This window comes from Setaria italica, chromosome I (assembly GCF_000263155.2).
Source record: "Setaria italica strain Yugu1 chromosome I, Setaria_italica_v2.0, whole genome shotgun sequence".
In the NCBI taxonomy this organism is placed as follows: Eukaryota; Viridiplantae; Streptophyta; class Magnoliopsida; order Poales; family Poaceae; genus Setaria; species Setaria italica.
In genome coordinates this window covers 215,755-228,559 of record NC_028450.1, presented here as the reverse complement: position 1 = coordinate 228,559, position 12,805 = coordinate 215,755, and the positions used below count along the sequence as shown (strand labels likewise).

The 12,805-nt window shown below is 47.0% G+C and overlaps 3 protein-coding genes across 4 annotated transcripts; 1 reads left to right on the top strand and 2 right to left on the bottom strand.

Annotated features, from left to right (window-relative positions):
- Window positions 1–2,377: 2,377 nt before the first annotated feature.
- LOC101773415 (WAT1-related protein At5g64700-like) lies at window positions 2,378–5,135 on the bottom strand. Its single transcript, XM_004954498.2, has 3 exons — window positions 4,615–5,135; window positions 2,776–3,597; window positions 2,378–2,423 (listed from the first exon to the last, which is right to left on the bottom strand). The coding sequence occupies exons 1-3, from the start codon at window positions 4,938–4,940 to the stop codon at window positions 2,378–2,380; spliced, it is 1,194 nt and encodes a 397-aa protein (XP_004954555.2). The 5' UTR covers window positions 4,941–5,135.
- A 2,903-nt stretch (window positions 5,136–8,038) lies between these two features.
- LOC101763949 (WAT1-related protein At3g30340) lies at window positions 8,039–9,885 on the bottom strand. 2 transcript variants are annotated; one of them, XM_022823275.1, is made up of 6 exons: window positions 9,633–9,883; window positions 9,496–9,558; window positions 9,290–9,406; window positions 8,799–9,198; window positions 8,566–8,717; window positions 8,039–8,434 (listed from the first exon to the last, which is right to left on the bottom strand). In XM_022823275.1, exons 1-6 carry the CDS (start codon window positions 9,842–9,844, stop codon window positions 8,281–8,283), a joined length of 1,098 nt encoding a protein of 365 aa, XP_022679010.1. In that variant the 5' UTR covers window positions 9,845–9,883; the 3' UTR covers window positions 8,039–8,280. The 2 variants fall into 2 exon arrangements, with proteins under 2 accessions (XP_022679010.1, XP_012702408.2); XM_012846954.2 differs by lacking the exon at window positions 9,496–9,558 and having other exon boundaries at window positions 9,633–9,885.
- An 848-nt stretch (window positions 9,886–10,733) lies between these two features.
- On the top strand, window positions 10,734–12,498 carry LOC101763545 (ferredoxin--NADP reductase, leaf isozyme, chloroplastic). The gene is made up of 4 exons (XM_004951134.3): window positions 10,734–11,289; window positions 11,387–11,557; window positions 11,644–11,721; window positions 11,796–12,498. The coding sequence occupies exons 1-4, from the start codon at window positions 10,816–10,818 to the stop codon at window positions 12,159–12,161; spliced, it is 1,089 nt and encodes a 362-aa protein (XP_004951191.1). The 5' UTR covers window positions 10,734–10,815; the 3' UTR covers window positions 12,162–12,498.
- The last annotated feature ends 307 nt before the right edge of the window (window positions 12,499–12,805 follow it).

Here is a 12,805-nt window from a genome sequence, read left to right as displayed (position 1 = left end):
TATAGCGTGGAGCTCTCCATTACTAGGCCACAAGCTATGCTTGCTAAGAAATAAAACCTTCTGTTTTTGTCGTTTAGACAAGTGAGCACCTAATGAGTAGTTCTCGATGAATAATCCCTAAACTCATTCTCATTCCTTTTTTTCTTTTTATTTTGAGATCTGAATTATTTGTGTGGATGAGTTCTCTGTCGACTCAGACGTCTACCTCGAGGAAATAAACTTGCATCCCAAACGGGAAAAAGGAAGAGCATGTGTGCTTGTAGCAAATTAAAAGATTCAGAGTACAGTGGGTATAAAAATAAGGGAACATCTGACGTATCCAATAACAGGCAGCTAATTAAACGAATCTGAAATAAAAAATTATAGAAACGGCTAGCTTCGGTCAAGGAAAACATCCGAGACATTAGGCTATTAGTCATTAGGCCATTGGTTGACGTGATGATAAGGATGGGACAGACGGGAGCGGCACTTGAGAACTGGGCTGCTGACGGGATTCCCTAACTAAAGTTGGCCTCGATCTCGAAATAGAAAAGGAAAGGAAAAAAAACCGAACCCTGGCCATTGGCAGCATCCAAAAGGTGGGAGAGAGACTCCGTGGTAGGAGACCAACAGGGGAAAGCGTGCCCATGCCAGTATGCCACCAGGGCGCGCCGACGTGGCAGGAGGCTATTGCTTGCGTGCGGGACCCACAGGAGTACGGTGCGACGGGACCACCCAGCCAGATACCGACACGTGGATCGGCGGGCTCCCCGACGACCACGACAGCAGCGGAAACGAGGTGGGGACCGCCACGCGGCCGGGCCTGCAGTGCACGGCCCACAAGGAGGACCACCGACGGAACGGAAGCGTTTTATTTTTACAGGAGATGAATAAAGGTTGGAAATAGCATAAAACCCAAATAAAACTAGAAGTTGCATGCCGTCATCTCATTTTGGGATGAACACTGCTGCGCTTATAAAGCTAGCAACACATGAATACAATACAAGAGTACACAGCAAATTAAACTGAATAATGAGCAACAATAATGCACTACATTATTGGTTATAGCAGTATACAAAACAACATGCATGGCTTAATATAATAAAGATTCCCAACGAGAATGTGTGTCTGTATATATAAATCTATATGTATCATCATCAATAATATGATCCAATGAATGGGTAAGCTAGCTAGACGCATTCGTCGGCGGCGTTGTTAGCACAAGCAGTAGGGCCGGCCCGCAGGAGGGGGTTAGGGCGTAGTAACGGTAAGAGATAAGTCCAAATAGTATTAAGGGCCTGTTTGGTTTGAGTTGCTTATGCATAAGCAACTTAAAATAAGCAAATAAGTTGCTTATGAAACCAATCACTCTTGCTTATGGGGTTGCTTATTATAAGCAAATAAGCAACTCTTGGGTTGTTTATGGTTGCTTATGGGGACTAAAAGGTGTACTTTACACCTCCTACCCTCATTCAACGCACTCTACTCCTCTCTCTCTCTCTCTCTCCCCTCCCCCATCGCCGGATCCCCCGCTCCCATCGCCCGATCCCCCGCTCTCGCCACCGGCGGCCTCCGCCCGCCACTCCAGCCCCGCCCCGACGCGCCGCTCACGCCCCGGCCCGCCGCTCCCGTCCCGCCGCCGTCGGCGGCCTTCGCCCACCGCTCCCACCCCATCGCCGTCGCCGGCCACCTGCTACTGCTCCCTGCCCACCGCCGGCCCTGCGGATTTGGTCGTGTGCAGGAAAGAAGAAGGGTGGGAGACACCGACGATTTGGTCGTGTGCAGGAAAGAAGAAGGGTGGGAGGCAAAGAGGGGTAGCAACACAAGGGGCAAATATGACAATGTCCACCTCATTCAATGCTCATAAGCAAGGGTATCCAAACAGCTAGACTAAAAATAAGCAACTCCAAATAAGCAACTCAAACCAAACATGCCCTAAGGTGGGGGTCTAGAAAAAGATAGCCTTTGTTACTGATCCGCGCACAATGGTTCATAGTAAAAGGTGACATTAAGGTGGGCCCACTTCATGGTTAAAAAAAGAACCCAATTCATCTACCGCACCCCCTCATCCCTAATTCCCTATCGCCTCATCCTGCCTCTGGTCCTCTCTCCCGCTCGCATCGCACGCCCGCTGCCCCTCGGTGGAACGGCGGACGGGCGGAGATCAAATAGGAGATCGTCAATTCGCTTCTGTGATCAGGTGATTCGATTGCCAATTCCCCAATTCTCCATACCATTAATTATTAATTCACTGTCACAAGTTATTTAATCTCAACTGATTTACAACTATTGTGTATATATAATAATTTCAGCAATGTGGGATATCATGTTGTCTAGAAAATATGAATCAGGTAACGAGAAAAGGAAAAGGAAAAGACGTGTGGACTAGTTGATAGAATCACATAGAGGAGCTATGGATAAATTTTACAAGAGTAATCAAGTTCCTGAGAGTAATACAGGCACTTTGACGAAACCAAATGAGTTGGCAGTAGTTGTTGTGGATGAACCAACTAATGGGAATCAGGAAGAAAATGTTAACATCAACGTCGATGCTAACATTGTTGGATGAGATTGACATCAACCCTATCGTAAGTGACTTTGCATCGAGAAATATTAGAAGAAACTTTTAAGATAATATGTATAAATAATTTGATATGAATATTACTTTTAGATACATTTAAATATTTCTTGATAACATTTCATATTTGTCATAATTTTCACCCTGGACCTTCCAAATCTAACTGGCCCCGAGTGGTGGTGGCGGGGCCATGGTCGTCGCCGGCGGCCGGCGGTTGCTGCTGCTGCTGCTGGTGTACCTCGGTGGCCTTTCCCCGGAGGAACACGTAGAGGCCGACGACGATAAGGAGTGTACCCAGCAGGCTGCCGACGGAGACGAGGGTGCCCAGCAGCAGCGAGTCCAGCACCGTGGTGGCCACCAGCGACAGCGAGTTAAACATGGACGGGTAGATGGGCCCCCGGCGCGCGATGGCCCAGGACATGAGGCAGAAGGTGGCGCCCGTGTTGAAGGCCCCCATGTACACGACGGCCGCGAGCTGCAGGTTCCAGCCCAACCGCCACGACGCCGCCGAGCCGCCGCCGGCCTGGAAGAAGGTGACGGCGGCGCCGATGAGCAGCGCCTGCAGGGTGCCGGAGACGCAGGCGAGCACGGTGGAGAGGTACTTGCAGGGGAACTCCCTGCCCACCCGGGCCTGCACGATGAACCACAGCGCGTAGGCCACGCAGCTGCCGCAGAGGTAGACGGTGCCCAGGCCCATGTTGTGGTGGGCCGCGGGCACGGTGGCGGCGGGGTGGTGCCGGAGCATGTGCGTGGGCCACGGCGGGCGCAGCAGGGGGCCCTTGTAGAGGCTGGCAACCATGGTGCCGCCCACGCAGATGGCCGTGCCCGCCATCTTCATCCGCCCCGCCAGCTTCTCCTGCCGGAGCACCACCGCCATGGTGAAGGTCACCATCGGGATGAGGTTGAGGAAGTTGACGGAGTAGGCGGCGGTGGTGGCGCGCAGGCCGTAGTAGTAAAGACCTATCCCCAGCACGATCCCCAGCAGCGCGCTGATCGACAGCCAGCCAAACACCCGCAGGTTCACCTTGCGCAACATCCCCCTGCATATGCAATATTGCTTTGTGTTATGTATTGATTTTTATTTATTACAATATAAAGCCAAGTTGTTTGTTAGAGGCAGGCAGGCAAGCAAGATTAGCATCTGGAACAGCATGCATCCTTGTCTGCCTGTAACAGCTATGGATTCAATTGTATTCTGTCTCCATCATATCGTCCGAATGAAGGAAGCAAATGCCACAACTGCCGCTACACCACAGCACCATGGCAGCACGGCACATCGGTCTGTCCCATGCCTTGTTGCCTTCAGATCGATATGAGCAGGCACATGCTGAAAGCCTGAAACTAGCTAGCTTCTTGCATTATATTGCATTGCTCACGTTCACGTAACGTAACCAAATCAGTTATTCTCCTCCCTCCGAAAATAGCTAAAAGTCATGGTAGCGTCTGGCATATTTTAGGCATTTGCACGTGAACCTATATGTGTATAGAGGATGTGTACGTGTTTCAGTTTCCATTTTGCTTCTCAAGACAAGGCATGCAGTGCGCTATGCATTTTCATAACAAAGCAGGCAGCAGGCAGCAGACGCAAACGCAACTGCGCCGGCATAGCACAACGGTGATGCAACCCCTGGTCGGTTGGCCGATGCAATGCATCATGCATGTTATCATATATAGTATGCACACACATACTGTACTGGGAGTACAATACAAGGGTCCTCATAATCTTTTTTTTTAGTGGCCGATAGTTTTCAAGTATTCATTTCTTGTTTTTACAACCAGTTTTAACAAATTGGCAGCAACATATATAGTATTATTACCAACAGTGATGGTAGTAGATAACTAACATAAGACTACAAACTACTGTCCATTTCAAAATAGAAACTTCTGTGCGTGGAAGATTGTAATTGCTCTTGCAGTGGTATGTTTGAAAAAACTATTAACATGAACTAGAGCAAACTTACACACATATATAAGCATAGGATCCAAAGCATAGTACTATGAGCATGCATGAATTGAAGTTAATAATAATAAGTTGCACACAGTTGGAGCTAGCGTACCTGTCGAAGTAGAAGGCGAAGGGAGCGACGATGATGGCGCCGATGAGGTTGCGGTAGGCGAGGAGGACGAAGGGCTCCATGCCGACGTTGAGCGCGAGCTTGGAGAGGAGGAGGGCGCCCATGGTGAAGGCCTGCACCAGCACCATGCTCGCCGGCAGCATCACCGCCTCCATGGACCACGACGACGAAGCCATCGTCGGCGTCGGCGTCTTCTTCTCACCCTCCTCCACGGTGGCCATGCTGATCACCACCGCCTCCTCCTCCACCTCTGAAGAAGAAGAAGGTATGTATCCCTGCAGCCCAGGCGGCAGATGATCGATGCCCATATATATATAGCTAGCTCAACTGCCTATCGCGCATGGTGGATACATACGATGGACGCAATATAATGCAATGGCTACTAGTCCAATTCGATCAGTGACAGCTTGCCTAGCTAGTATACCTGAATAGCACTTGCGTAAGTGCAGGGCAGTCTTATTAAGCCATGTCTGTATACCCTATACTAGTAGGAGGAGGAGGGAAAACTCTCTATCTGCTTTCCTCGTTGATAGCAAATCCGTCTATTATATATACGTATTATGAAACAGTTGGATTGTTGCCTGGTCAATCCGTACCTATTATCATTCAAGCAGGAGGAGGAGGAGGAGGGAAAACTCTCCATCTGTTTTTCTCATCGATAGCAGATCCGTCTATTATATATACGTATCATGGAACAGTTGAATTGTTGCCTGGCCAATCCGTGCTTATTATCATTCAAGCAGCAGCAGTAGGAGGAGGGGGGAAAACTCTCCATCTGCTTTTCTCATCGATAGCAGATCCGTCTATTATATATGCGTATCATGAAACAGTTGGATTGTTGCCTGGCCAATCCGTGCCTATTATCATTCAAGCAGCAACAGGAGGAGGAGGAGGAGGGAAAACTCTCTATCTGCTTTCCTTTCTTGTCCGTTGTATCTTGAATCAATTTATATAAGTCGTTGCATCATATCATCTATGCAATGGGCAGGATGGGAGTGAGTTAGTGAGCACCGGCAGAGTTTGGTTAGGGTGGACAACATATACAGCAAGCAAAGCATGTCAAAAAGAGCTAGTATATAAGTCACCAGCTAGTCATTCAAAAAGCTATCCCTCCCAATAGCTGTTCCAGTATGGTGGACGCAAGTTAATTTCACAACAGATCGATTGATCGATCAAGACAACCGATGCATGTTAATAATTAGTATATATATATATTTAGATAGGCAAGTACTTGTTGCATGATTTAATATATGATGAGAATACGCATGAAGGACCAAAGATTATATTATATCACGCACCTAGCTAGCTAGCTTGCATTGGTACTTTATTTACTACCTAGTGAGCTAGTTAGACAGTTCAAACACTACCAACGGAGAATGAACAACAACTAAGCGCATCCAGGCCTTAAATTTCAAACTTCAGTTAGGCTGCGCATCTTTTGTTAGCTAGGTCATATATGCACGCGGTCAAGAGCAAGAATTAAGTGGCGTATACATTGCTCAACCATCACCTAGATATTAACATGTACAAATCATGCATATAATGATGTTGACAAATCTTGCCTATGAGTGAACACACTCCACACAACATTATTTTATTTCAACTGCTAGTATGAATATTATTAACAGCACTTGCCTATTATTATCAGCCTTCTCACTGGATCCTGCATCCCAAGATCATTTTGTTATATATACTTACATGCATGCAATGCAAATGGGAAAAGAGCGATTACATATGCACTTATGAATTGGATGCTTTTAGTATTTGATCCCCATGAATCTATTACCATGGATGTTGATGCTGCTGGCATTGTCCGCCTCAGATCGATGATCAACCACAACCAGTATAATCCAATACCTCACCACTCATCACCGCCTTGCCCAGTTCCTAGCTATCTCTATTGATTTACCTGTATATGAATTAAATCCAGAAGCAATAAGTCCAGAAGCAGCTGGGAATGAATTAAATCAATCAAAAAATTTGACCAAACAATCTGAGGGAATTTACCTTACTGATGTTTAATTATCCCTCTGTGTTGGATCGGAGGCTGGTGTGGACTTGGAATTAACAATATGAAAACGGTTTGATGTAATTATTCATATCCATTTGCCACATGCATGTTTTAGGTAGCTGGGGAATCAACCAGGGGAAGAAGGAAAACCTTTTGCTTTTAGTAGTAAACATGATGACAAGCATAACACTATAACTAAGACGACGGAAGGGATTAATGAAAGGCTACCAAGACGAAGAAGAAATGTATGTGTGGTTGACCATGCGCATGGATGCTAGTTGTTGGTTTGTTGGAGACGGAGAAACATGGTCGTCAGATATGGAGCAAATGGAAAATAATCTTATATGACTAGGTCTTGTGCATGTGGGGTTTGCATTTCGGTCGTCGGAGTTCAGATTATATAGGATCTGAGTGGAACGTATGAATTTCAGCCTCTGCCTTTTTTTTTCAGTTATAAACTGGAGGAGACACGGAAAAGGTGGAGCTTAGCAAACATGTGACATGCATGTGAGACTGCCAAGAGCTATGTATTTTTTTAGGTGAGAGGTGCTATGTATTTTAGCTGTATGGAAAAATTTTCTTATTTTTATGTATTTGTTTTTTAAAAATGATTAAAAAATTCGGTGGCACAGATTCATTTGAAATCTTACCTCTAGGAGGTAACTTAAGTACCATGGGTCATAATAGAGAAGTCGTTTGCTCACCGTGAAAGCGCTTGCATTAGGAGTCATTCTTTACGTACTACCGCTTGGTAGGGAGCAAATCTTTCGAAAATCTATCCGGGATAAAGCAATCGAGACAAAAAGGAGGTCTTTAATCCCGGGTTACTCAACCGGGACTAAAGACCTCTTTAATCCCGGTTGGTAAAACTAATCGGGACTAAATGATTTTGCGCCAAAAAAATATTAGAAATTCCTGGGAGGCATGGGATTCAAACCCACGACCTCACACGTCGCGTGCAACTTTCTTGCCATCCCACCTACACAGCACATCTAACTATATAGTGGATGCAATCCTTTTGTATTAACTCGTGGGAATCCTTTTATCCAGGTTGGAAATACCAACCGGGATTAAAGACCCCCTTTTATCCTAGTCGGGGATAAAAGGAGGATCTTTAATCCCAGTTAGTGTTATCAACCGGGATAAAAGGGTCAAGAGATTTAGTCCCGGTGGTAACACCAACCAAGATTAAAGGGAGGTCTTTAGTCCCGGTTGGTGTTTCCAACCGGGATAAAAGGTTGAGGGTATTTTTTTTTCCACTAGCGTTTACAATCGGGACTAAAAGGGCTCTTTAGTCCCGGTTGGTGAGCCCCCCAGTGTCTGAGCTTTAGTTTGGTTGGTGAATCTTTAATCATAGGCTAAATATTAACCGGGATAAAAAGGACGCATGGAAGGTGTACAACAGGTCCAATGGTTGTATGTTGTTCCGGACTACAGACCCAATGGATACTCAGGTCTTTTGGATTTTACTTGACAACAGACCTGTTCGTAGCACATACAAGCAGACCTTGACTTGTCTCTCTTCTCGAGAATAAAAGTAAACTGATTTCTCTTGTTTCCGGAAACGGAGTAAATCGAACAAAATAGTACTTTTTCTGAGATCTCTTGTATCCATTTCCATTATGCACGATTATCTATCATACATCCTCTGGTTGTTGTGTTGCTTGCTTGGATTTTTGTTCCGGCATCGGTACATTGCTGGATGGAGCAGCATCTGAATCTGATGCCTCTTTGGTCTTTGCCCAGAGGACGAAGTACAACCCGGCAATTACAAGAGCAGAGCCCAGGGCGCTGGAGAATCAAAGCACACCATATTATTTACTCTTTTTTTTTTAGCTTCAGAGGAATGAACAATCCAGCTGTGATGTTGAAATTGAAACAGATTTTAATTTGCAGATGGAGTAGATGAGGGTGATGTCTACCTTCCAACATGGAGCTGCTCATGCAGAGCGACGATGTTGATAGCACCTGCTATAAGTTGTATCAGAGGTGTGAATGCAGTGGTGAAGACTGGACCTCTCTGCTCAATGCACCAAGACATGGCCAGAAAGCCAATTCCAGAGCCCATTATTCCCTAAGAGAACGCAATGGCAAATTTTTTAACCAAGAAATGTAATTTCCCCCTTATATAATAAATAATAAAACCAATTATTACCACAAAGAGCACAGTGATGATCTGAAGCTTGGTTCTGAGGATCCAGACTGACAGGTCCCTCTCTGTAGCCAGCCCCACAGCAGCCATCTGAAGGAAGCTGAGCAAGAACATCAAGGCATTTCCAGAGTAGAGTGCTGGGTACTTCTTCCCCAGCCTTGACTGGAGGATGAACCAAAAGGACCAACATGCTGCGCCAGCAAGTAGGGCCACAGACCCAGTCACCCATGTATGTGCACCATGACCATGGCCCACACCCATAGTGGAGAGCTCCATTGGTTGCTGGGGTTTGGTGAGTGATGGGCCTTGGTACAGTGCAAGGATGATTGCCCCTGTGAACCCTACTGTTGTGCCAATCACCTTTGCTATGCCGGCTCCAGTCTTGAGGTCTAGTTTTTCCATCCTGCACTAGTCGTTAACTAGTTACAGCAACTAACATGCATGGTGTATAGTAGGAAGTAAAAAAAAAAACTACTGTAGTAGTGAAGGATTACCCAAAAGGAAGTGCCACAAGGAAAGTGAACATGGGAGTCATGTTGATGAAGGCACATGCAAATGTTGCTGTAGTGTACCGTAGCCCCACGAAGAATAGCCATTGGGTAAGTGAGGCGCTATACATGCATAGAACAAGGAAGGCCGATCGATTAGCACAACACAGGAAGCATATATGAGCAGTGATGGGCCGGGAACTTTTACTTACCCAAGCACTGCACTGAAGAAGAGATACACAAAGATCTCCAGTGTCAGCTTAGGCCTTGTCTTCCTATCATCATCGATCATAATTCATAAATTGAAACAGCTAGCCAGCGATTAGTAATCAGATGCACAGAGGCATACCTCTCTCGGAAGTAGGCGATGGGGGCGAGGAAGAGGAAGGCAGTGAGCTGGCGAAGTGTGATGAGCACAGTGGTGTGCATCCCTTGGTTGAAGGCCATCTTTGTGAGCGTGTTGAGCACGGCGAAGACGACGACAACCGCCAGCATTGTTGCCGTGGGCTTACAATCACCCCAAGCATAACGGCCCATCTCGATCGATCTCTGCAGGGCCATGCGCAGGCAGGAGGCTATTTATATATTCAGCAAGTAAGCAGGCCGGCCAAATGGCTACTTTGCTTTATGCGCACTCAAGTCAAGAACAATACCATCGATTAAGATAATATATGTTTGCAGCTGACCTGACCCAGGGAGGGATATTTTTGTAGACCATTGAAACGGAAGGCAAAAGAATCAAATCGGAGAATTTTGTGCGTGTAACTTTATGCTAAAATTTAAGAGGACAAAGGGGATGCTTTGGAAAAGCTAAGCTTATTGCAATTTTCTTCTTTATATATACAATTTTCTTAATTAATAATCTTGCATTGTACTATTATTAAGTGTAATTTGGAACGGAGAGAGTAATAATATACACACACAAGAAACGACGTAGGAATCTATATCGGTATGAGATGAGATCTATCGGCATGGAGTCGTGTCGAGGCATCAGATGTTAAAGAAGAACATCACACAGCACCTCTCAGAACTAAAAGCGTGATCCAACAACAAAGTTAAAAAGCAAATCTGATGGAGGATATATTGTCAATGTAATGCAACGGTCGTTAGCGATAGCTTTTCGCGGGTGCCCTGCAAATCTGATGCTCTCCTCCATACACGCAACGCAACGACGCAAGCAGATACTATAATTCTATTATATTGTATTACTCGATCATGCATTTGGATATCCATCGGAAATTGGCTTTAGTTTTTCACGTTTGGTGCAAAGCCAAAAAGGGCAACAGGCCAAGAAGCTACACGCTGGAGCGTTCTTTGCTGACGTGGCTTCCTTTGCCCCCAGGTAACAGAGTACAGTTGACTGGCTTGACTGGAGGCAGAGAAGGCGAGAGGCGACGGGCACCACTTGCTCCTCACCTCGTGTCCTCGTCTCTCTTCCACTCATCTGCTTACCCGCAAAGCAAGCAATACAAACCCAATCCACTCCCCTCCTCTCGTCTTCCTCCATCCCATCCTATCTCTGCGGCCACGCCATGGCCGCCATGACCGCCGCGGCCGTCTCTCTGTCGTCCTCCCCTGCCAAGGCCAATGCCGCCGCCGCGCTGTCCCCGTCGTCATGCAGCCACTTCCTGGCGTACCCGCGGCGCAGCGCCGCCGGCCGGGCGATGCGGGTGCAGGTGTCGACGACGGAGACCGCGGAGGCGGCGGCGGCGCCGGTGAAGAAGGCCAAGATCTCCAAGAAGCAGGACGAGGGGGTGGTGACCAACAAGTACAAGCCCGTGGAGCCCTACGTGGGGAGGTGCCTGCTCAACACCAGGATCACCGGCGACAACGCGCCGGGGGAGACGTGGCACATGGTCTTCAGCACTGAAGGTGAGTTACCCTACAGGGAGGGGCAGTCCATCGGCGTCATCGCCGACGGCGTCGACAAGAACGGCAAGCCGCACAAGGTCAGGCTCTACTCCATCGCCAGCAGCGCTATCGGGGACTTTGGCGACTCCAAGACCGTGAGTTGTTTCAATTCCTTGTTGTTTCTTCTTCATTGCCAAAGGATCGGATCGGATCGGAGTTACAATATCAATATCTGCTATGTACTGTACGCAGGTGTCGCTGTGCGTCAAGAGGCTGGTGTACACCAACGATCAAGGGGAGATCGTCAAAGGAGTCTGCTCAAACTTCCTATGCGACCTGAAGCCCGGCTCTGAGGTGAAGATCACAGGGCCAGTCGGCAAGGAGATGCTCATGCCCAAAGACCCCAACGCAACGATCATCATGGTGATCGAAATTGCATTGGATCGGAAGAGAACTGATTTAATTAAACATGTCCTGATACTGATGCATATTGTCATTATAATTTGCAGCTCGCGACGGGTACCGGTATCGCTCCCTTCCGCTCCTTCTTGTGGAAGATGTTCTTCGAGGAGCACGACGACTACAAGGTTAGTTGGTGCTCCAACCATATGAACCAACCATATGTTCCAATGAATGAACATACTGATATCCGTATATGCAGTACACCGGGCTTGCTTGGCTGTTCTTGGGAGTTCCGACAAGCGACACCCTGCTGTACAAGGAGGAGCTGGAGAAGATGAAGGAGATTGCTCCGCACAACTTCCGGCTGGACTTTGCGGTGAGCCGGGAGCAGACGAACGCGGCCGGGGAGAAGATGTACATCCAGACGCGGATGGCGGAGTACAAGGAGGAGCTGTGGGAGCTTCTCAAGAAGGACAACACCTACGTCTACATGTGCGGGCTCAAGGGCATGGAGAAGGGCATCGACGAAATCATGACCGACCTCGCAGCGAAGGACGGGATCGACTGGTTTGAGTACAAGAAGAAGCTCAAGAAGGGCGAGCAATGGAACGTCGAAGTCTACTGATGATGGATCCATGCATCGAACGAATCCCATTCATACTAGCTACATACAGGCGTCATCATGTCAATACTACATCCATCATTTTGTTGTGCAAGCTAATTAATTAAGCTCCATGATCAATTTGCCTGCTGGCTTGTTGCATTGCATGCGTCTTGTATGTCTTGTATGTATGTATGTATGTATGCATGTATGTATGTATCCAGTAGCCGGTCAGTCTATTGATTGAGATGCACCCTGATGAGCTCAGGTGAACTCAACTTGCTGTACAGTGCCATTTCATTTTTTTTTTCGAGAACGTGCTCAGGAGAGCATGGTTATCTTTTTTTGGACGAAAAACAAATGCATGCCTACTCTTTTGCCTTCCCCTGTTGCTCTGAATGTTGGGCCCGCTTAATAGTGGAAGGGCAGCAGATACATGAGAGCAGGAACAGCAATATATATGACTATTATATGAAAAAAACTACTATTCGTTATCCCCTCCTCTTCTCTTCTTCCCTTTCTTTGCTCTCAGCAGCAGGAGTTTACTCAGATGCTTTAGCTCTCCAATTTTTCATTTGTTTGTTTATTTATTATTGGTCACAAGATCATCCCGACTTGCTGCTAGCATTAGCATTAGCTTTTTTTGGGGATTAGCATTAGCATTAGCA